This window comes from Macrobrachium rosenbergii, chromosome 20, assembly GCF_040412425.1.
Source record: "Macrobrachium rosenbergii isolate ZJJX-2024 chromosome 20, ASM4041242v1, whole genome shotgun sequence".
NCBI classification, from domain to species: domain Eukaryota; kingdom Metazoa; phylum Arthropoda; class Malacostraca; order Decapoda; family Palaemonidae; genus Macrobrachium; species Macrobrachium rosenbergii.
This window is the reverse complement of record NC_089760.1, coordinates 39095001-39118077: the sequence shown is the minus strand read 5'-3', so window position 1 is coordinate 39118077 and position 23077 is coordinate 39095001. Positions and strand designations below refer to the sequence as shown.

General features: G+C 36.5%; 1 protein-coding gene across 1 annotated transcript in view; it reads right to left on the bottom strand.

Moving 5' to 3' along the window:
- The window catches only part of kon (chondroitin sulfate proteoglycan 4-like protein), a 194472-nt gene that overhangs the window by 95005 nt on the left and 76390 nt on the right, over positions 1 to 23077 (bottom strand). Inside the window, exons 3-4 of the mRNA XM_067121778.1 lie at positions 15872 to 16035; positions 8083 to 8225 (exon numbers count right to left, since the gene is read on the bottom strand). Coding sequence (XP_066977879.1) covers positions 8083 to 8225; positions 15872 to 16035 — 307 coding nt within the window. The remainder of the gene's footprint in view (positions 1 to 8082; positions 8226 to 15871; positions 16036 to 23077) is intronic.

Here is a 23077-nt window from a genome sequence, read left to right as displayed (position 1 = left end):
ATTTGAACGCGGGCCGTCTATTGGAAGCTTAGACGCGCTTCCACAAGCATAGAGAGAGAGAGAGAGAGAGAGAGAGAGAGAGAGAGAGAGAGAGAGAGAGAGAGAGAGAGAATTTTCTAATCTTGTGGAAACAAATATATATATATATATATATATATATATATATATATATATATATATATATATATATATATATATATATATATATATATATATATATATATATATATATATATATATATATATATATATATATTTTTTTTTGAGTTAGAATGTTAGGTTGAAATTAATGAAATGAATATTTCATATATATATATATATATATATTACATATATATATATATATATATATATATATATATATATATATAAAATAAATATAAAGAAAAACAAAATAAAAACAATAAAAACACCAGCCATCCGTAAGTGAATAAAAGAAGTTAACGAAGAAGAGACCTCTCCTCTCACCCCTACTCATTAAAGAAGAGTAACCGGTGATTAGATCGAGTTAGCACTAACTACAACTCCTCAAGGCTCTCTCTCTCTCTCTCTCTCTCTCTCTCTCTCTCTCTCTCTCGAAGAAGAAGAAGAAGAAGAAGAAGAAGAAGAAGAAGAAGAAGAAGAAGAAAAAACCATTTGGTAAAGTATCTTTCGGACTGCCCATTTGTGCGTCGACACCCTCAATGGCAGACTTAATTTGAACTTCGTTAAAGCAGCACCGAAAAAGTTTTCTCTCCCTTTTCCTCAGTCAGTTCAAAGTCTCTCCGAAGTTAGGCATCGCATCGGGGTGGTCTGTTGGGCCGGAAGGGGAGGGGTGGGGTTATGGAGGCTGAGGAAATAGTTATGGGGGGGGGGAAGTCGGGAGGAGGAGGAGGAGGAGGAGGAGGAGGAGGAGGAGGAGGAGGAGGAGGAGGAGGAGGAATCAAATATCAGGACGAGCACAATGAGAAGGAAAAAGGAAAAAAAAAGAAGAGAAACAAAAGGGGCGTTAATAAGTGGGTAGAAACTGGAGGAGGAGAAGAATCCTACAAAGAGGTCAGGAAATAAAAAACGTATACGGAAAGGAGAAAAAAATTACTTTGAAGACTCGAGACGACAAAAGATATTCGGATAATGAAAGAGAAATGCGAAACGCGTGGGATACAAGAGAGAGAGAGAGAGAGAGAGAGAGAGAGAGAGAGAGAGAGAGAGAGAGAGAGAGAGAGAGAGAGTAAAAGTAAAAGGAAGCGGATATTTCATTTACATACTTTCACTCTACACAGTACAAGGGTAATTGATCTACTGTAGAGCTCAATTCATGTTTCTAGTATTTAATAAAGAAATTTTTTCTTTTATATTTTTGTCATATAACGTTATGAACAGGGCGCATGAGTCTCCCTGCTGAAGGAAAATTAAATTCCTTCATGAACGATCTTGAAAAAAAATACATGTTTAAAAATTAAAAAGCAGGAACTCGATTTACTGTGGCTCTCTCTCTCTCTCTCATCATATCTGGCTTCTAGAATTCGTGGAAAACAAACGGCAAGATCATATATAAACGACAAAATGTGATATAATTAAAAGCAAAATTAAGAAAAATAACTTTGTAACCTTTCTACTTACGCTGTTGATAGTTTTGCAGTAACTACTCTCAAGTTGTTCTTGATAAAGTGATTTTTAAACCATGCACTGACACACACACAAACACGCGCACTCACACACACACACACACACACACACACACACACACACACACACACACACACACACACACACACACACACACACACATATATATATATATATATATATATATATATATATATATATATATATATATATATATATATATATATATATATGTCACGTTAGTGATGGTTTTGCGGAACTGCTGGTTCCCCGCTCGTTCCCTTTTGTGGATTGCTGCCTCCTTACCTTTCAAGTTTTTTTTGTTTTGATGTTTTCGTCGGTGAGCTGCCGTTTTTCTTGCTTCAGTCGGGTCTGGTAGGGCAGCGAAAGTAGCGGCAGTGGCAGCAGCAGCAGGCAGTTTTTGGAGTCGACGTTGGTCAAGTTTTTGAGCAGCAAATTGGAGCACGCATACGAAATGGAGCACGACGTAGAGGTGGAGTGTGACCATGAGTAGTGGTGTGACCACGAGCTGCTCATCTTTGATGACAGCGTGAGGCTGTCCTGACGTCTCCATCGGGGTATTCTGGTTGGTGGGTTCTTGTCCCTGTTGTGCAGCTGAGGGCTGTCTTGGTGCCCTGATGGAGGACGTATGTTTGGTTTTTTTTTTCTGCCTGCTGTTGTTTATTTTTGCCTTTTTTTTTAAGCTACTTTTTGTTTATGAAGTTAATTGTTCATTTAACTTGATTTTGTTTAGTGCTGCCTTTTGGTTTTTTTGTACTTATGGTTTTTATCTTTTACCAGACCTGACTCACTTGTAAATACTTTGCAAAAATAAATTAATATTAAGCTTATTTTATTGTTTTTGTTGTTTTCTCCTCCTTTGTTTGTTGCATCTGCCGTCAGTCATGACAGCCCCATCCTGAGTATGTTAAAGAACCTGCATAGCGGCCCACTCAGGTCGTTACAATATATATATATATATATATATATATATATATATATATATATATATATATATATATATATATATATATATATATATATATATATATATATATATATATATCTTATGAAACATTATGCCTACCTCTTTATTAACTAGCTTTCTTCTTCTGAGCGCCATCGATAACAGGAATATTTTAGATTCCAAATAAAGAAAATGAAATGAATGCATCGCAAGCACAGGGTGCTGTTTCTGTAGCACATCCCACTCGGCCGTCAATGAGCGTTTCTATTTAGAGAACTCCAAAGGCGAGTCTTTTGCAAAACTAGTGGACGGAAAAGTAGGTTATTTACATAAAAGCATTTTCAGACTGGCTGCTTTCGCAGTAGCTAAAAGGCGAGCTCACTTTCTCTCTCTCTCTCTCTCTTCTCTCTCTCTCTCTCTCTCTCTCTCTCTCTCTCTCTCTCTCTCTCTCTCTCTCTCTCTCCTGCCTGTAAATGTAGAGGTCAAAATGGCACTTCAAAAAACAACAGGTCACGAGAATTGAGCGAAAATATCAACGATATGGTTTTAAACACAACGTTCTCCCAAAAAGCCGTTCACATTTACTTACTTGAGAGAGAGAGAGAGAGAGAGAGAGAGAGAGAGAGAGAGAGAGAGAGAGAGAGAGAGAGAGAGAGAGAGCCACATTATGCAGGTATATCCAATGACCTTTCACAAAAAGCATCAGGAAAATGTTTGTTAAGAAGTGAAATAAAATCACGATAAAATATAAAACGAAGGAGACATTTCATTCCTTTTTCCGGCTTTTTTTCGTAAAAAATGCGCCAAGGTTCTTCGGCGCAATCGAGTTTTCTATACAGCCGCTACAGCGTATAATCAAGGCCATCGAAAACTGATCTATCTTTCGGTGGTCTCGGTATAATGCTGTATGAGCCGCGGCCCGTGAAACTTTAACCACCGCCCGGTATGGTGATCATCCACCCTCTAGTTATCAAACATACCAAATTGCAGTCCTCTAGCCTTCGTATTCTAATTAAGGTTTAATTTAGCCATAATCGTGAGTCTGGCAACGATATAGGATAGGCCACCACCGGACCGTGGTTAAAGTTTCATGGGCCGCGGCTAATACAGCATTATACCGAGACCACCGAAAGTTAAATCTCTTTTCGGTGGCCTTGATTACACGCTGTACAGATAACTCGATTGCGCCGAAGAACCTTCGGCGCGATTTTTAACTTGTTTATTATCACCCCTGAATCCTGTTATTCCGACGATCACAAACACCAACAACAAACAACAAACAACAACAGCCAGCGATCGCCAACGCAGCCCAGATTTAGCAGCAGCATTGAAGCGAGGCGTATATTGTCCCCCATTACTGAAACAATGCGTCTCGCCTCTGCACGGGAACCGTCAATGAACAAAACAACGCCTCAGAATAACACCATGTTCTCCTGATATTTCCAAACGCGGCCGACAACACAATAACACGGAATTCTGAGTCACCAAAGCCGCAGGTCTGGAATCATTACGAATGTGGGTCACGGCAAAATGTTGGCTAATGATGAAAGAAAGAGAGCACAGGTGTTAATTCTCACCTGGCTGGAAGTCTTTTGCGGCTAACTGTCACTCATGTGTTCTGCAATTTATCATGTAACTGATTAGCATATATATGCATATATATATATATATATATATATATATATATATATATATATATATATATATATATATATATAATATATACATACATACATATATATATATATATATATATATATATATATATATATATATATATATATATACGATTGTATTATATATATATATATATATATATATATATATATATATATATATATATATATATATATATATATATATAATATTATATATATATATATACAGTATATATATATATAATACAATCATGTACGTAACATATTAGTAGACTGAAGGATACATGATCCCCATATACGTATTTTAAGCACTGTATACAATTAAACAAATGTAAAATATGTAATAAGTTGTCAATAATTTTAAAAATCATATTTTACAACTTTTAAGCGTTGAGCCTCATTACAAACGAAATTATGATTTGGTAATGGCAATTATGAAACAAAATTTATTCACTGCACATATGGGTCTGAAAGCACGAAGTTACGGGGCATAAACTTTTCACATAAAAGTAAAAAATAAAATTAAACAAGTAAAAAAATGTGCCGAAGTTTCTTCGGCGCAATCGAGTTTTCTGTACAGTCGCTGCAGCATATAATCAAGGCCACCGAGAATAGATATATCTTACGGTGGTCTCGGTATAACGCTGCATGAACCACGGTCCATGAAACTTCAACTACGGCTCGGTGGTGGCCTATCCATAATCGTTGCCAGAAGCACGGTCATGGCTAAGTTTAACCTCAAACAAAAAAAAAAAAAAACTACTGAGGCTAGAGGGCTGCAATTTGGTATATTTGATGATTGGAGGGTGGGTGATCCACATACCAATCTACAGCCCTCTAGCCTCAGTAGTTTTTAAGATCGGAGGGTGGACAGAAAAAGTGCGGACAGAATAAAGTGCGGATGGATAGATAAAGCCGGCACAATAGTTTTCTTTCACAGAAAGCTAAAAAAAAAAAAGCAGAAGTGAAAAAGAACTATTCTAAGTCTTTCGAAACAATATACTGAAAGTACTTTTCTTAACAAAACCTTGTTTTTAAGAATCCAGCAAAAATGATAATCATTTCCTTAATGACCTTCAACAATAAAAAGTTAATTTTATCTATCGCATTTCCTAATAAATTTATATACTAGTGCATAAATCTATAAAAGACCTCTGGATTATTGAAAGAGAAATCACACACAAGTAAATAAATTTGTAAAAAAAAAAAGCCCTAGGTTATTGAAAGAGAAAATAGAGATTACATTGCACATGACAGCTTTTGAGTTTAAAAAGGGCTTCCAAATTTTGAATTCAAAATACTTCAACTGCACTCTCACTTCAGCCTTTTAAGCAAAAATTCGACGAAAGGAAAAGAGCAATCCCAATTTCAAATATTTTTTTTCTTTTTTGTACTGCAAGGGCCATTCAGTTGGCGGTATAAGGGCCACTTGGTTTATGAATCTAACCCAAATTAAATTTAAAATATTTGGTTTATATCTGTTGACGTTCAAGTACCTGAAGATGAGACTGGAAAAACAGGAATGGTTTTGGCCTATAAATAACACGGACACAAAAAACACTTTTAAAAGACAGAAATGACTACAAATATTGGTCGCAACTGGAAACGCAAAAACAATCGAAAGTAATCTAGTTAGACAATAAAACTCCGCCTCACGCCTGACCATAATTCACCAAAACGTATTAAAGGAACCAATATCCAATTCACACGCGAGAAATTTTCATTACATTATCATAAATTAATACATATGAGAACACCGCCAAAGGGCCTTTATATATTGCCCATCGTTCATCACACATTATTAAGTGGGTTCCGTCCAATATGTGCCGGAGAAGAGGTGCCACTTATAAAGAAGACGCAACGCGGGAGATGAGACGAGAAGAAAAACAAGAGACTGATAAAGTTGAGGGAGAGAAGCAATTCCCTAATTGTATTCTTGCACATTTGCACCAACCAATGAACTGCTCCATTAATCAGTCCCTCCCGAGAGGGGACATCTTTAATGGCAGATAGTGGGAGCTTCCAATTTGCATTTTATGTTGCTTAAATTAACATTTTTCCACCTTAATAGATTACCGTCTTTTCGGGGCCATCTGGATTTTCGTAAGTGGGGCGGTGAAAAGGTATCTTGGATATATTTGGGTGTTATTCAGATATTGCTAACAATACGCATACTTAAGTTAACAATTTTAGAGATATCCTTTTTCGTTTCTACTGTGAAAATAAAGAGTTCGTTTCATTAGTTTAGGTTCTACGATACAGTATTTTGAATGCATATCTTGCAACACAGGAAATGAGATTTGTCACGTCTTTATGAACACAGTCATAGGCTAAATTTCAATAATTTCTTGAATTCTGCAGAAAAAGGACAGATATACGAAGCTGTTCGTACCAGAAGAAAGGTTAGCACAAGGCGTTTTATGTCCAGTGGTATTTATAAACAAGGTTTAGCAAAGATTTTCTGTGAATGGTATTTCTACGTATTTTCAATCAAGGCATTTCAAAAGATTTCCCAACAAGGTTATTTCCCCCGTATGGGTGTAGCCCCTTCAGTGCACCTCATGTGGCGCACTGTAGGCACGTCTAAAGGGAGTTTGCAGCGCCCCCTCGGTCCCTAGCTGCACCCAAATTTTAACATTTTCTTTGACCTCCGTTCCTGTTTCCTTTCTTCAATCTTGCTAGCCACTTTTCCTAATTATTACTTCATAGTGCAACAGTGGGGTTTTCTCAGGATAAAATGATAACCCAGGTGAATACTGCTTGCCGGTTAACTAATTAATCTTCGAAAAGATTAAATTCAATTCTCACACTAACAATAAATGGTTTCCGAATAAACGATCCTTTATGTAATAAGTAATTAAAATTAAAAGCAATAACACGGACAAGGAATATAGAATATCACGAACATACAGTAAACACGCACGGCCTGTCATAACTGAGCCTTACTTTGTACACCACCACATGACTAAATTCCCTTCAGATATTTTCTTCCCAATAACCCAGCTGAATTAGAAAGTAAACTTATTCAGATCAACTACCACTGTTTGAAAACCTGTTTACTTCACTGTTTGAAAGCCTGTTTACCCCACTGTTTGAAAACCTGTTCACACCACTGTTTGGTTTTCGAAAACCTGTTTACACCACTGTTTGAAAACCTGTTTACACCGCTGTTTGAGAACCTGTTTGCTTCACAGTTTGAAAACCTGTTTACACCACTGTTTGAAAACCTGTTTACTTCACTGTTTGAAAACCTGTTTACACCTGCTGTTTGAAAACCTGTTTACTTCACTGTTTGAAAACCTGTTTACGCCGCTGTCTGAAAACCTGTTTACACCGCTGTTTGAAACCCTGTTTACTTCACTGTTTGAAAACCTGTTTACACCACTGTTTGAAAACCTGTTTTCACCACTGTTTGAAAACCTGTTTACACCACTGTTTGGTTTTCGAAAACCTGTTTACACCACTGTTTGAAAACCTGTTTACACCATTATTTGAAAACCTGTTTTTCACTGTTTGAAAACCTGTTTACTTCACTGTTTGAAAACATGTTTACACCACTGTTTGAAAACCTGTTTACTTCACTGTTTGAAAAAACCTGTTTGAAAACCTGTTTACACCACTGTTTGGTTTTCGAAAACCTGTTTACACCACTGTTTGAAAACCTGTTTACACCATTATTTGAAAACCTGTTTGCTTCACTGTTTGAAAACCTGTTTACTTCACTGTTTGAAAACATGTTTACACCGCTGTTTGAAAACCTGTTTACTTCACTGTTTGAAAACCTGTTTACACCGTTGTCCAACTAACCAGCCTCTCAAGAGGCACAATTCAATTCGATTCCCGACTTACCTGGTGACGTGGATCTTGTCGATCGTCAGAGTAACCTCAGCAGTCTCCCTCGATATGTGGACGTCGTGCCAGAGAAGGTCGTCGAGTCGCAGACGGGGCGGCGACGATAATTCTGATTCCCCGGCCCCCAAGTTGATCCTGACCTGGTGGGACGAAAGGAAAAGGACTCGTGTTATGAATTTCTGGTGGTAATAGGGTGTTGGGTTTGCCACTTGTGAACAGAACCTTGGATACACGTAAGGTAACTACATACACGTACACAAATATCTTACTTTAATATATGAACACTGAGCTTGAATTTCAAGTCAATGGCCTCTGTGGGCTTGTTCCATATGAATAAGTTTTATCTCCTGAATATTCTGAGATATTATGTATGGGTATGTATATATAACACACCAACACAACCACAAAACTTATTATAAATTTACAGTTATTAACTTATTATTTGAAAATATACATGAAGAAATGAAGCCAGTGAAATGGATGATTTGAATAGTTCTATCTGTACATTGGATCACATAATACGAAAGGTGGTCAAAACATACCAACACTGTAGCATAATGAACAAAGGTGCTAATTTAGACATTCAAGCTAACATACCACAGACTCTTTCCTCCTTATGAACAAAAGACAAAACGAAGTAAACGAACACTTCGGCGCAATCGAGTTTTCTGTACAGCCGCTACAGAGTATAATCAAGGCCGCTGAAAACAGATCTATCTTTCGGTGGTCTCGGTATAATGCTGTATGAGCCGCGGCCCATGAAATTTTAACCACTGACCGCCGGTGGCTTATCCTATATCGTTTTCAAACTTTAACCTTAAATAAAATAAAAACTACTAAGGCTAAAGGGTATAATCTGGTATGTTTGATGATTGGAGGGTGGATGATCAACATACTAATTTGCAGCCCTCTAGCCTCAGTAGCTTTTAAGATCTGAGGGCGATCAGAAAAAATGCGGGCAGAATAAAGTGCGGACGGACACATAAAGCCGGCACAATACTTTACTTATACACAAAAAAGGTCCAGGAGAATCTGTGATGGTGAAATAAATCAACAAGTTTCTTCCAAAATTACATATCTAAACGTCAAAGACTCCCCATACATACCTGCCACTAGAGCTGTTGCAACTTCCCGCGACAAATTAGCTTTGATAAACAAATGATAGACTAAGAATGTGACAACCTTTCATCCATCAAGAAAGTGATTCCTCCATGCCTGAGTTGTCAACTGTCAGAAAGTCTACTCATCCCTTGCCTTTACAGCTATTTGTTATACACTGCGATAAAAACACCTTGAGATATCATATATCAACTCCTATAAGGCTAATATGAAATTACTGAAGCCAAAGGAACTGAGCAAAGGTATGTCTACATTGCAATCTGACCTGCCACAGACATGTGCTCATGTTCAGTCTCTGAGAAACTGCCCTTTACCACCCATAAGCGACCTTTAGACCTAACAAGATAATCATCCATGCTATTTTGACAACCGTCTCACGAACATGGCCTCTCTGTGTCTCTTTATGGACAGACAGACACAATCACATCATACATATCACATACATACATGCGCGTACAACTACACACAGTTCCCACTGAATAGCAGTTTTAGTATGTAGCAGTGGATAGTCGACCGAAGTCTTTCAATTCAAGAAATGTAAATTAGATAATCTTTTGGTCTTGCTAATGTAAACTAATATACATTTTCAATCTAATATGAGCTTTATCGAGTATTTGCAAAAGCTATTAGTACTTAAATGGCTCTGTAACTTTTCCAATAACAGTATCTAAGATAAACATCTTTCTCAATGAAGATACTTGATACGTAATTTTAGCAGCCTTTGAAAAACTACCAAATAAATAGGCAGAGTAAATGACGTTGCACATAATCAATAATATTGCTGCGGAGACTATTAAGTCAACACAAGACTCTTGAAGCTATACATAGACGGATAATAGCGTCAACGCAACGACAGCATAACAACCCTTCTCACATATCTGTGTCCCTCGGCGAACTTCGCATGACCGGATAATGAAGCCCACTAACTGCCAGTTAACGATCTCGTATTCACGATATGCTATTTCACGGAAAGCAGTACCTCTCCATTCTATTTGCTTGGCAAATGATTCCATCAATAGCACTCGGCGAACGGCTACATGACCGTAATTAAAAGGTCGTATGTCTGTCAAGAAAAAGGTCATAAAACGCGCTATCAACTACCCATGGTATGACTGAGCTATTAATGCGAACGTCAGCAATGTTATGTGATACCAAATGGCTGGTTTTACATAACTAAATAGCAGAAACCACTAAGTAAAACAGAACAGAATAGAATGTAGAATTTAGGACAGAGGCCAAGCGCTGGGACCTATGAGGCCATTCAGCGCCGAAACGGAAATTGACAGTAAGAAGGTTTGAAAGGTGTAACAGGAGAAAAGCCTCGCTGTTGTACTATGAAACAATTGTTAGAGAGGGTGGAAAGTAAGATGTAAGAATGATACGAACAGAGGTACAGTAAAAGAAATGATAGGGGTTCTAGCTAAGGGCCCCTCAGGGACGCTGCAAAGAACCTTAAGTCATGCCTACAGTGCACCACATGAGGTGAACTGACGGTACTAGCCCCTCAAGGGGGCTAACTTTAAAATAGCTCTTCACATTACATAGGCTTGCTCAAGAGGGCATAACATCTATTTAGGAATCTGAGAAGATTTAGCAAAGCCTTACACGGTTGCTTTCGGAGCAAGAGACCGTGCTGGCATGAGGCAAGGTTTAATCTTCAACAAAAGTCCGTGCCGGCATACGGCAAGCTTTAATCCTCATTTTAAAGGTAAGCAAAGTTCATTACAGCGGCTAACAAATGTATAATTAAATAACACAAAAGTTAATAGGGCAATACGGGAACTATTCACATTTCACCCGCTCAAAAAGTCCTACGTATATATTGCAGTGCAAAAGAATAAAAGTCCATCGAATTGGTTCCCACGACCACATTACCTGTATTCAACAGCAACAGCACCAATGAATACAATGACCCTGATCTGAAAACGTGACCTTTAAATTCCATAAAATTCAATTAACTGCTAAAACAAAACTATGCGTGTGACTTGAATGAGTTGTATACATAAAATGCGTTGTTTTGTGCGATGGGATTTCTATTGTTGGTTTATATATATATATATATATATATATATATATATATATATATATATATATATATATATATATATATATATATATATATATATATATACTTTTTAATCAGTTAAATTCGCAGATCGCGATTTTTGTTTGATGTTCGAGTGAAGTCTACTAAGTTTTCTTATTGATTTACTTTGCTTATCAATAAGACATAAGGATGGCCACATATGGTATAATATATTCATATGATCTTTATACATCACATATACAAACTATGACATTGATAATTTCCCGTCAGTTTTGCTATTAGAATTCACTCTGCGTAGGTCAGCAAGACTTATTTTTCTTTTTAATTTTCCCTATAATATATCGAGAGTATTTTCAAGAGTGGAGTCACAAGAATATATAGAAACTCGACGTTAAAGACTGAATTTACCTCCAAAGACGCTTCACTCATTTTTGTATGTAGCTGAACTCTTTTTAGATAGATAGATAGATAGAATATAGAACTTAGGCCAAAGGCCAAGCGCTGGGACCTGTGAGGTCTTCCAGCGCTGAAACGGAAATTGACATTAAAAAAGGTCAAGGTGTAACATAAGGGAAACCACGCAGTTGCACTACGATTCAACTTTTAGAAGAGGGTGGAAAGTAAGATAGGAAGAAAAAAATATGAACAGAGGTACAGTAAACGGAATGAAAGGGGTTGCAGCTAGGGGCCGAAAGGACGCTGCAAAGAACCTTAAGTAATGCCTACAGTGCACCGCATGAGGTGCACTGACGACACTACCCCCTAAAGGCTGAATTCTTTTTGACTGATCTTCTGACTAAAGATCGGGGAATACTTATCCGTATGGTTAAATCGTTCCTATAATCCTGGTTGTGGACGTCAAGAGACCAACTAAAAAATATCAAGCAACATCAAGAAATAAGTAAAGCGTCTTTGTTGTAAAATTAAACATTTAGTTTCAGTTCCGATACTCCGTTGTGACCTTAGCCAATAACTCTTTGTAATTGGTGTCTGTAAATATGCTTTTCGGTAATGTATTCGCCACCTTGGCTTATATTCGGTATAAGCCAAAATTATTCACAAACACGAAAACACACACGCAGTGGCATGAGAAATTGGGAGTACTCGAACAGCATAGCATCATAAAGTATGCACCACACTTTATGTAAGTAAGTAAGTAAGTATGCATGTATGTATATACATATACACACATGTATATATATATATATATATATATATATATATATTACATACATATATATGTATATATTACATATATAATAAATATATATATATAGTATATATATATATATATATATATATATATATATATATATATATATATATATATATATACATATTCAAATATAACCAAATAACTCATTAATTCACTTTACTGTGGCAGTAACTTTCAGCCACGCGTATAACAAAGAGTGTCGGGGAATGGAGGAGTTAATGAATTAGGTCACTGTAGCTTCGAATAATCACACATACAACATATATATATATTATAATAAATATATATATATATATATATATATATATATATATATATATATATATATATATATATATATATATATATATATATATATATATAGATAGATATATATATATATAAACCGTGCATACCCTTGAAACAAACACAAAACATCGCACGAATTTAAAACTGTACGGCCCCTCCTGTAATTTGATCACGACGTTTAGTCAACAGATTTAGAAGCTGAAAGAGACCGAGGGAAAAGATCGGCAAGAGTTTTTTTTTTTTTAATTCATCCTCTGACATATTTGAACCAAACACAACTGTGACGTCATTTCCGTCCGTCCGTCCGCAGAGAGAAAAAAAATGGAGGGCAATTCCGCCCCCGCTACCCAGCCTGGAACGCAACAGCGGATCAATCCGCAAAAGGGTAAGAGCGGAAGGAGAAGAGAATAACGAGGAATATATGCAAAAGCGAAAATAAAAGGAGAGAGGGCGTATCAGGGGGCAGCAGTAACAGCAACAGCAGCAGAGAATACATTGAAAAGTTAAGCAAACGAGGATTAATACAGGGAAGAGGGGAAATTATACGAAGAGGGGAACGAGAGGAAGGAAGTAGGGGACAGCGAAAGGGGAAACGGACCAAAAAAAAAAGAAAAAAAAAAGAAAAATAAATAAAGAAACCTGTTGCGAAAGAGGACCCGAACGCAAAGGGGAAAAAATAAGACAAAGGAAAAGATACAAAAGAAATTCAAGAAGAAGAGGCAATAAAATTCCATTAAATAAAGAACAGGAATGAAAGGAATTACAAAGAACACAAACATGCAAATATAACTCATCTGAACAATAATTAAGATGTTAATGATTATTTAAAGAGGAAATTCAATTGCTTATAAAGATAATAATAACAATGTGTGAGGTGGTTTGTGTGAGTATGCAGAGAGAGAGAGAGAGAGAGAGAGAGAGAGAGAGAGAGAGAGAGAGAGAGAGAGAGAGAGAGAGATTATCTAGCATCAGAAATGTATATATTGGCGCCAGAGTCAACATCACAGATCGAAAACAAACACGAAGGCATCAACCACCAGAATAGAAAGGCAAATACCACCCCTATCTGTACTACTGTCAAACCTAATACTACAAGAAGGAAACAAGGATTCAGACTGAAATAGTTATTTTCAAACCTACTGCTATTATTAGCAGCAGTAGCAGTGTCTACCTGTTGCAAGGATTATTATCCTATTCTGTCGCAATGACTATCACTTGAATTATAATCTACAATATAATTATACAAAGAAAGTCACAAGTTGCGTCTAATAATTTTTACCTTCCTATTACATCATCTTTCTTCGTTAAATATGAATAAAACATACACAGAATTATTATTATTATTCAGTAGATGAAACCTATCTTTATGGAACAAGCCCGCAGGGGTCACTGACTTGAAATTCAAGCTTCCAAAGAATATGGTGTTCATGAAGAAGAAGTAAGAGGAAGTAAAGAGAAGTACAAAAAGAAGAGATCCCACTTACTAAAAAAAAAAAAAAGTAAATTAATAAACGGGCAAACAGATAAAAATGTATTTAAATGCAGGAAGAATAGTATGAGGTAGTAAAGCGTTGCATTTTTGCTTGAAATTCTGAAGTTCCAACTGCACATCCTCTGTGTGAGGAATAAAGGACCTCTGGAACTGAGAAGTTCCACAGCGAGGCACATTTACTGCGTATTGGTGCTGCTATTTTGCGACTCTGGTTGTTCTCGGCAGATAAAAGGGATCAGGGATCAATTGTGAATGTGAAAGATCTCTGTTTAAATACAACGTATGAAAAAGTGACAAACAAGAGACCATCCGTCGATGGTCCAAGGAATAACTGTTACTATTAGGAAATAGAAACCTACCACCACGAACCACTCTACCTGAAAGAGAAAAATCTCTGGCAGAAGCAGACATCCACACCGGAGAACAGTATTCCAGTAAAGGAAGTACAAATGACGTAAAACAGGTTGCACTGATATTATCACTGTTATGAATATATGAGGCCTTACGAACAATACCTAACTTTCGTGCGAAATTTACTGAAACTTTCATTAGATGTTTCCCAGAAGTTACACCTAAAATAGTTAATGCTTCAGACTCATTCAGCATAGTCTCGTCCACCTGAAGGGGAGGATGGGGTGGGAAATCTGTACGAGACCTGCTAATCAACAGTGTTTTCGTTTTGCTGGATTTCAGCCTCATTACCCACCGACTACACCATTCCTTGATCCGTTTCATGTCCCGATTGAGGCTGAGGGCAGCTTCATTTCTCACAAGTAGAGACTTTACTACACCCGCAAGTGTTGCATCATCGGCATACTGGACAATCTTATTTTCCAGGCCAACAACCATATCACTTGTAGAACAGAGCCCCGTGGAACTCCAGACACAATAGGTCTTGGTTCACTAAAGATCCTGCCAACAGCAACTCGCTGCTGCCTACCTGTAAGGAAATCTTGAAGTAATCCTAAAATATATCCACCCACTCCAAGATTCTGAACTTTATAAATAAGTGCCTTGTGATTTACTAAATCGAAAGCAGCACTAAAATCTATTTGAATTACTCTGCACTCAACACCCTTATCAAGGTTCCCTTGCAAATGGCATGCCACGTCTAAACAAGCACAAAAAAAAAATAATCGATGCATTAATTTCATCACTTTATTATATATTTTTATGGTCACTCCAAAAGGGTTTGCAATCATTATCAAAAATTCTACCTACTACTCTTTTTGGTTGCAGATTGTGTAAACTTTCAGTAATCTTCCCAACTTCATGATGGGTGCTATTCACTGAAGAAATATGTAGAGTAATATGAGTGCGGAAATGCAAAACTGAAGAAACATAATGTAAAAGAAATTCATAAGTTCTACTACTGGTAACAATATCTAGAAATGAAGGGGAATGGACAAAACAATACCCATCAGGATCCTTTAAACCTCAAAAGTGTTTGGGGACATGTCCCTTTTCCTACAGGACAACATAAAATGAAAGTGAATCCTACACCTACTAATTAATAGCCAAATTTACAACGGAAAATAAAACTGAAACCTACAGCCACTGCTTCAACGCCACATTCTATTCGCAAGTAAGTGACAATAAACACGAACCACTTATACTCTCTTACCCTAAGAGCGCCTCCTTCTAGGACAACTAGGCAGTAGTCGGTAGTTCCTGCAGCCAACAAGAGGAGGGCGTCCGACCGATGGGTTTTTAGCCGTAGACTGATTTCTGTCGTGCTCCGAGCTTCCTGCAGGGGAAGGGCCACGTAAGACCCACCGAAGAACGATGCTGGGGAAGAAGAAGAAGAAAAGAATCTATTTAACAAAAGCATAGTGTGAATACAGGTAATGACATCAAGGTACATATATACTGCATGTGTAGTTGCTACTATCAATATTATTCATGATTATTTTTTTAAAGAGCCCTGCAAAAGTTAAAAGATGTGATTGTAATACCCGCACTAGCCTCTTAACTTCTCGATTTCTTCACAGTTTTGAGATACGTTTGTCCCTACAAAGCTTTAGATCCTAATGAAGAACCAAATGATGTTATCAGACGTTTAAGGAATGCAGAAGGATGAAACAGAAAACAGAAGCTCTATACAATTTAACATTATTACAATGTCAATAATTTGCCTTCGAAAGCATAATGGTCCCTTTAACCTTCAAGCTCTCTCTCTCTCTCTCGATGAATATCGATAACTCTTTCATTGGAAACAGGCCAACATCTTGAAGACCGTTTCTGATTTCCATTAATTTCTTCAAACGTTTCCGTCAGAGAAAGACTGGCCAGTGGAGACGTATCAATCTTATTCGGGAAATAAAACCAAATTACACGAGCTTCAAAAATAGCAGGAACACATTTATCTATTCCACATAAATGAAACACAAAAATACATTGCTTAAACGGCATTATAACGACATTACCGCCTGACTACCTGGTAATCAGCGTAGCCATGAATGAAGGCCGTACCTCAGGGGACAATCAATCAGCAAGGCCTTTCCCCTGGAATATTGAATGTGCCCCCGGGAACATTCAGAAACCATGCAACGCCGGATGCATTGAACTGTAACCAATATCAAAACAAAGGAACGTCGCGAGTTTGCTGGGACACAATTATTATTATTATTATTATTATTATTATTATTATTATTATTATTATTGGTGAAGAAGTTCACAATGGTGTAAATACATATTTACAGTTACACCACTGTGAATTTCTTCACCAAGTTTAGTGACTCATGCTATTATGAGATTTTAATGGATTATTATTATTATTATTATTATTATTATTATTATTATTATTATTATTATTATTATTATTATTATTGGTGAAGAAGTCCAAAATGGTGTAAGTGTAAATATATATTAGAAAAATACATATTTACACTTACACCACTGTGGATTTCTACACAAATTTAGTGACTCATGCTATTATGAGATTTTAATGGATTATTATTATTATTATTATTATTATTATTATTATTATTATTATTATTATTGCTCATAATGAGTACCCATTCCCATGGAACAAGACAAAAGACCACAAACGCCACAGCAGGCTTCTTTAGAAGAGGTGCCGCCCGCATGAAATGAAAATAAAACACTGGAAAGAAATCAGGAGCGCCACTGAACATTATTGCGTCGAAGCTCCAAAAATGATAACGACCCCTTTAACAGGAAGTTTATGACCCCTTCACGATTATTCTCTTTGTCTGCTGGCTTCCAATCAATTGTCTCAACCTCAGTTTCCATTGTTATTCATATTCTTTCTCTTCATCTACTAAGAATGCATTTTTCCTGACCTTGTTCTCTGCAAAGCTTTCCTTTCTTTCTTCCTGTCGCTCTTTGTTTTTCAAAAATTCCTTTATTCTCTCTCTCTCTCTCTCCCTTCCTGTCTCTTTCAAAATTACCCCTCTCCCTTTTATTCTCTTCCAAAATTCTCTCTCCCTTGAATTCTCTTTCAAAATTCTCTCTCCCTTGAATTCTTTTTCAAAATTCTCTCTCTCCTTTTCATTCTCTTTCAAAATTCTCCTTCTCTCCCTCTTCCATTTCCTTTTAAAATTCTCTCTCCCTTTCATTCTCTTTCAAAATTCTCTCTCCCTTGGATTCTCTTTCAAAATTCTCTCTCTCCCTTGCATTCTCTTTCAAAATTCTCTCTCTCTCCCATTCACTCTCTTTCAAAATTCTCTTTCTCTCCTCCTTCCATTCTCTTTCAAAATTCCCTCTCTCTCCCTTTCATTCTCTTTCAAAATATCCCTTTATTTTCTCTAATTCCATCTGCCGTTTCTCCCTATTCTCATCTTCCCTCTCATACTCTTCCACACCTTCCAAAACACCATCTCTTCCCAAACATTCTCTCTGTCTATTTATCAAGCCTCCGTTCTCTCTTGTCTCTTTATCAACCCTCCTTTCTCTCTTCCCATGCCCAATTCTCCCTAAATATTCGCATCGTCCCACCCCTAACACCCCTATCCCTCCTCGCATCCTCCTCTTCCCCATCCCCTCCCTTTCCACCAAACACCCATCCGTTTCACTCCCTCTCCACTCGCATCCACCCCAATAACCCATTTCCCCATCCATTCTTCCCAACCAACCCATCGGATAAAGCCCTTACCATTAAGTCGGCCGAAATCAAAGGGGCTCACTTTATGTTGTGATATCAGCATGTATTAATACATTCTATTCACGAAATGCCCCCCATTCATTTGCATGAATCCAATGTGACATGGAAATATTTTTCAATAATCATACAATTTCGAGGGACATAACAGTAAAGATGTCGGCTGGAAGATTACGGTCAATGCAATGAAATTTGCGTTTTCAGTGATGGTAAAAAAAAAAAAAAAACATAAGGGCACGAAAAATTATTTTTACCATACACACACACATATATACACATACATACACACATACTGTACATACATGTATGTATGTATGTATGTATGTATTGTAAAAAGTGAGATTTGCCTATGATAGACGTAAATATAATTAATTACCTTGTGACCTATTTGTCTTTTAACCGTTAAATTAATGGTCTGCTGTATTCTGGCCAGCTTTGCGTCCCCATTGCTATTCTGTCTAGATCACGCCCGCGCATTACTCAGCGGTTTTTATATATGAATTGAGAAAGCCTCTGTCATCACAAGACTGTCCAATTTTGGGTCCATGTGAATAACTTTGGCCCAGAGCGAAAATATCCCACTTTAGGTCTTTGGCTGAAAGTCTGTCAAGTGCTTGAAGAGGGCAACTTGGACCTCGGTTCCTGTGGTATTTATAGACACTGGAGAGGCGTAATTGAGGTGTAATTGACGCAGATGGGTTTAATACAGAACATGCAAATTCACGAATACAACCCTTGTTACCAAAGTCTCCTCTCTTCGGGGATGGAAATGTTCCAAGGGCTTCGGAGAGATATTCTTTTGTTTGGGGTCGTAGGCAAATTATTCCTCTTTCCATTTTCGTATCGTTCTTGATGAGCGTGCCATATCGTCCCCTTTTTTTCGGCAAAGTGCCGAATATGCATTCTTTCAGTTTTGTGAGTTATCTGCAACGAAGGTGATTTTATGAATAACTTTTTGTTCCAGCAAAGTATCAAGTGTGTCTCTCTCACTATCTACGATGTAGGGTGAGAGAGACATGCTTGACACTTATCTGAAACAAGACGTCAATGACAAACTCACCGTCGATGCAGATAACGCAAAAAATTGATAAAAAATGCATATTCGACACTTTGCCAAAAAAAAGGGACGATATGGCATCCTGTGTTAGGATAACAAATGATCCTACTTAACAATAATTTAGGGATTATATTGACCCCATTTTTCTACGGACGAATGAATCTTTTATGTCTTTCTGATATCCATCGCTGGTCAAGAGTTGTCTGAACTGGAATACAAAACTTAGGCCAAGGGCCAAGCGCTGGGACCAATGAGGTCATTCGGCGCTGAAAGGGAAACAGACGGTAAAGGAGATTTTAAAAGAGTAACGGGATAAAAATCTTTGCAGTTACATCACAAAAAACTGTCAGAAGAAAGTGGAAAGTCAGATGGAAGAAAGATAATATGAACAGAGGTTACATTAAACTGAATGAAAGAGGTTGCAGCTACGGGCCGACGCAGGTACGTTGCAAAGAACTTTACTGCCTACAGTGCACCGCGTGAGGTGGGTCAAAAGCTGTCGGACCCTGTCTGGTCCGTAGTTAGCATATGCTCAGCTATTGCAGTGGTTCAATTACCATGTTCACGTGGCCGGAAACGACTGAACATTTGCTGGATTCGCTGAATTCTCCCTTTATCGTTTAGGCGTCTGCCGGCATTGGAGAACTTCAAGTGAACTGTAATTATGTTCGGAATTTGGTTTCATCTTGTCCGACTGTATCAAAGAATAATAATAATAATAATAATAATAATAATAATAATAATAATAATAATAATAATAATAATAATAATAATAATAATAATGTAATGGCGAAGAAACCCGCAACAATGTCTTTGTAAATATATATATATAATAATAATATATATGAAACGAATAATAATAATAATAATAATAATAATAATAATAATAATAATAATAATAATAATAATAATCGCGAAGAAATCCGCAACAATGTCAGTGTAAATACATACTAAAAATATATATGAATAATAATAATAATAATAATAATAATAATAATAATAATAATAATAATAATAATAATAATAATAATAATGACGAAGAAAACCGCAACAATGTCAGAGTCAATATATAAAAATATATAATAATAATAATAATAATAATAATAATAATAATAATAATAATAATAATAATAATAATAATAATAATAATAATAATAAGACTCTCTGGGAAAAGATAAATTAATGTATCTCCATGAAGTATTCACATTTAACATAACCGCTGGAGAATTCTGATGAACAAGAAAATCCTTTAAAAATAAAGGGATATCATAAATAAAGCATTTTACAGGGAAATTTCAAAATATCATACGTGAATTAATCACAAAAATGCAAATTGAATACAATGTCAACAAATACAAAAATAAAATTTTAAATTGATAAAAAAAAATTATTTCGCTCGTATGGAGTCGCATTTATTTTGAAAATATATTCATGAAATACGTAAACATTTTCTATAACTTGCTAATAATAAAGTTTCTGTACAAATAAAAATGCTCATTATGAACAGAATTTCATAAATCATTCGCGCTGCGATGGAAAAATTTTAAAATTTAATATGAACAAATTACTTTTAAATTAGTTCGGTTGCTTTATGAAGTGACAAAACAATTCAGCAAATATAAGTTGCCTTTAAAATAAAAAGTCATTAAGCCTGATGTAATTTCTGTTCCGCTTTGAACGTCAATATGAAAATATCCATTATTTTTACCGCAATTTCTTATGACTCATACTTTGTATAATATCCAGTTAGTAGAGAATGAAATCTATCAACGAAAATAATGTTGGAGACCAATACTGAAAAAACATAAAAGAGAGAGAGAGAGAGAGAGAGAGAGAGAGAGAGAGAGAGAGAGAGAGAGAGAGAGAGAGAGAGGCTCCATTCTCATGGTATACAACAACTGAGTACCTAACTCACTACTTAGATCAACAGACTCACACTGGATTTGAGAGAGAGAGAGAGAGAGAGAGAGAGAGAGAGAGAGACCCATTCTGATGGTATGTAACAACTGAATACCTAATTCACTGCTTAGGTCAACACACTCACACTGGATTTTCGAGAGAGAGAGAGAGAGAGAGAGAGAGAGAGAGAGAGAGAGAGAGAGAGAGAGAGAGAGAGGGCCCCGTTCTGATGGCATGTAACAACTGAGTACTTAATTCACTGCTTAGGTCAACAGACTCACTGGATTTGAGAGAGAGAGAGAGAGAGAGAGAGAGAGAGAGAGAGAGAGAGAGAGAGAGAGAGAGGAACTGCAAAACAAGAGAAACGAATTACGCGAGACGATAGAGACGATAAAGATGCAAGAAAAGTAAATATAAGCGATTGATTTTTCTGTCTAATACAATGCAGTAAAGGATGAAGAAAGACACAAAGGAAAAATAAGTGACAAAAATACAAGAAACGAAATGAAGAAGTGAACAGAGGATGAGGGGTGGAGGAGGAGGAGGAGGAGGAGGAGGAAGAGTGGATAAGAGGTGGAAGGAAAGATATTGCGAATAAGAAGTGTTAGGAAGATAAACATGAAGATGGAGAATCGAAGAATATTAATATGAAAAAGATTATAATTATTCAGAGAGAGAGAGAGAGAGAGAGAGAGAGAGAGAGAGAGAGAGAGAGAGAGAAAGTGGCATGACGGTTAAAGAAAGAAAGATGGGACAGAACATAAAGAAGGAAAGGAACAAAAAAAAAAAAAGCCGATAGATGGATTGAATGACGTAATCCAATGATGGGTGACGGATTAAAAAAAAAAAAAAACTCCGTATCTCTGAAACTGAAGCTTTACGACCCTTAATATAGATGACGATTTGGCCAACGACGAGAGCGGAGCGAATATAAATGACCTTAATATACAAGTTCCCACCCCACATTAATCTTAATCTCATTGTTACCTTCCTTACGCGAGAGCCAACTCGCTCCCATTTCCAAAGTCGAAACTTGAAGGGATGGATTTAAGCCTGTAGTGACTGACCTAAAACTATTAATTAATTTTTTGCCGCATAATTGTTTACTTGGACTAATAATACATAAATAAATAAATAAATAAATAAATAAATAAAAACAAACCTAAGGGAAGCAAATCCAAACTTCATTAACTGGGCTCGACAAAAATTTTTGTCTCGTTTCTTGAAGAAGTTTTACTAAAAGTTCTGTTATTTCTGTTTAAGTTTTCGTTTCCCCTCCGAGAAATGGCTGCAGCATTGTAATCTTTGCCATGATAATTCTTGTCGCTACTGACAGCGGCCCCAACTTCATAATGTTATACAAACCTTCAAGATATGAAAACTCACCGTGTTTCTTCGAACAATTATCCTCCGCCTTGTTGGACACGGGATAAGAAACGCTATGCTCTCAGTATCCAAGTGTCAATTTTCCTTTTTGCAAGAAGGTTGTCCATTATTAATACGACGAATTACGGCCAAAATGTTATGGTTGTAATAAATGACACTGGCATCATAGCACTGCAGTCCATTCATAATATCACTGACAGCTCCATAGTGAATTTACATAAGACAGTGCATTTAAAGTGAGAAATATGATTGACGGAATCTTAATTTTCAAAAATTAAAGGTGTGTTCCCCATATTAAGGTGCATGAATTTTACCACAACATCTCATGCTATTATATATATATATATATATATATATATATATAT